The sequence below is a fragment of the Aegilops tauschii genome, chromosome 3 (assembly GCF_002575655.3).
Source record: "Aegilops tauschii subsp. strangulata cultivar AL8/78 chromosome 3, Aet v6.0, whole genome shotgun sequence".
Classification (NCBI taxonomy): Eukaryota; Viridiplantae; Streptophyta; class Magnoliopsida; order Poales; family Poaceae; genus Aegilops; species Aegilops tauschii.
In genome coordinates this window covers 604960426-604961454 of record NC_053037.3, presented here as the reverse complement: position 1 = coordinate 604961454, position 1029 = coordinate 604960426, and the positions used below count along the sequence as shown (strand labels likewise).

Here is a 1029-nt window from a genome sequence, read left to right as displayed (position 1 = left end):
ACCGAAACCTAGCTAGCAGGATAGCAGCGTCATATATACCCATGATCATGGCAGAAGGCCGCAACAATCGCTGGATCATCTGTGAGTCTTCTCCTCCTTGTGTACATAGTTTTTCTCGGCTTGCTTCTTAATGAAAACATGATGGAATTTAGCATTTATACACGTTAAAATGGAAGAAAGAACAAATTATTCGCTGATAGAAAACGTGGATTACAATAGGTCGTCCGAACCGGAAAAAACAAATTGAAAAATTACATTTACTGGTATAAGAACAAGAAACAAAAAGGCATGCTATACATCTACTGTTTTCTACTTGCGCTTAACAACACCGACATAAGGAAGCTCTACCGAACCCAAGTATATTTTGCCATTGCTCCTCTCCATAATCTCGGTGGGCCTCACCTTCTTTGGGCCTCTCATCTCCTCGACTATCTTCCCATCGTTACCGACCCTGACAGCGAGACGATGACTATCACGACCAAATGGTAACTCATTCTTCTCGCGGTGCAACGCCACCCAATAGCCTCCTTTGGTGTCGGGCCTCACGTTATCTGGATAGCCGGGCAGGTCGGCAAAAGGCTCGGATGTGCCTGTGTTGACCCCTTTGATCCAGTGCCTCAGCAGCTTGCACGGTCCGGTTGATGCAACCACGAGGTGGGTCCGGTCGGCGCTGAGGGCAACGCCATTTGGGTACGTCATGCCCGCCTGGAGGACCGTGACATCCGATGTCCGTGGGTCGTACCTCATGAGGCGGCCCGTCGAGTCTCCTGTCCGAGTGACCATCTCATGCTGTGACCTTTGATAGTTCATCGAGCTGTCGGTGAAGTAGACTTGACCCGTAACTTGATCGACGTCAACACCGTTGGTGAAGCGCAGAGGAAAACCGTCAACCTGGTTGACCAACACCGTGGCCTCCCCGCCACCCGGCGCTACCCGCATCAGCCCCTTGTACGCGTCGGCCACGTAGAGGTCGCCCGATTTCTGGTTGAACCGTAGGCCAAGCGGGCGGCCGCAGCGGCTCTCCCTGGC

General features: G+C 52.1%; 1 protein-coding gene across 1 annotated transcript; it reads right to left on the bottom strand.

Moving 5' to 3' along the window:
• Window positions 1–309: 309 nt before the first annotated feature.
• On the bottom strand, window positions 310–810 carry LOC109733131 (protein STRICTOSIDINE SYNTHASE-LIKE 10-like). The gene has a single exon (XM_020292328.2). It carries the CDS (start codon window positions 808–810, stop codon window positions 310–312), a length of 501 nt encoding a protein of 166 aa, XP_020147917.2.
• Window positions 811–1029: the final 219 nt, after the last annotated feature.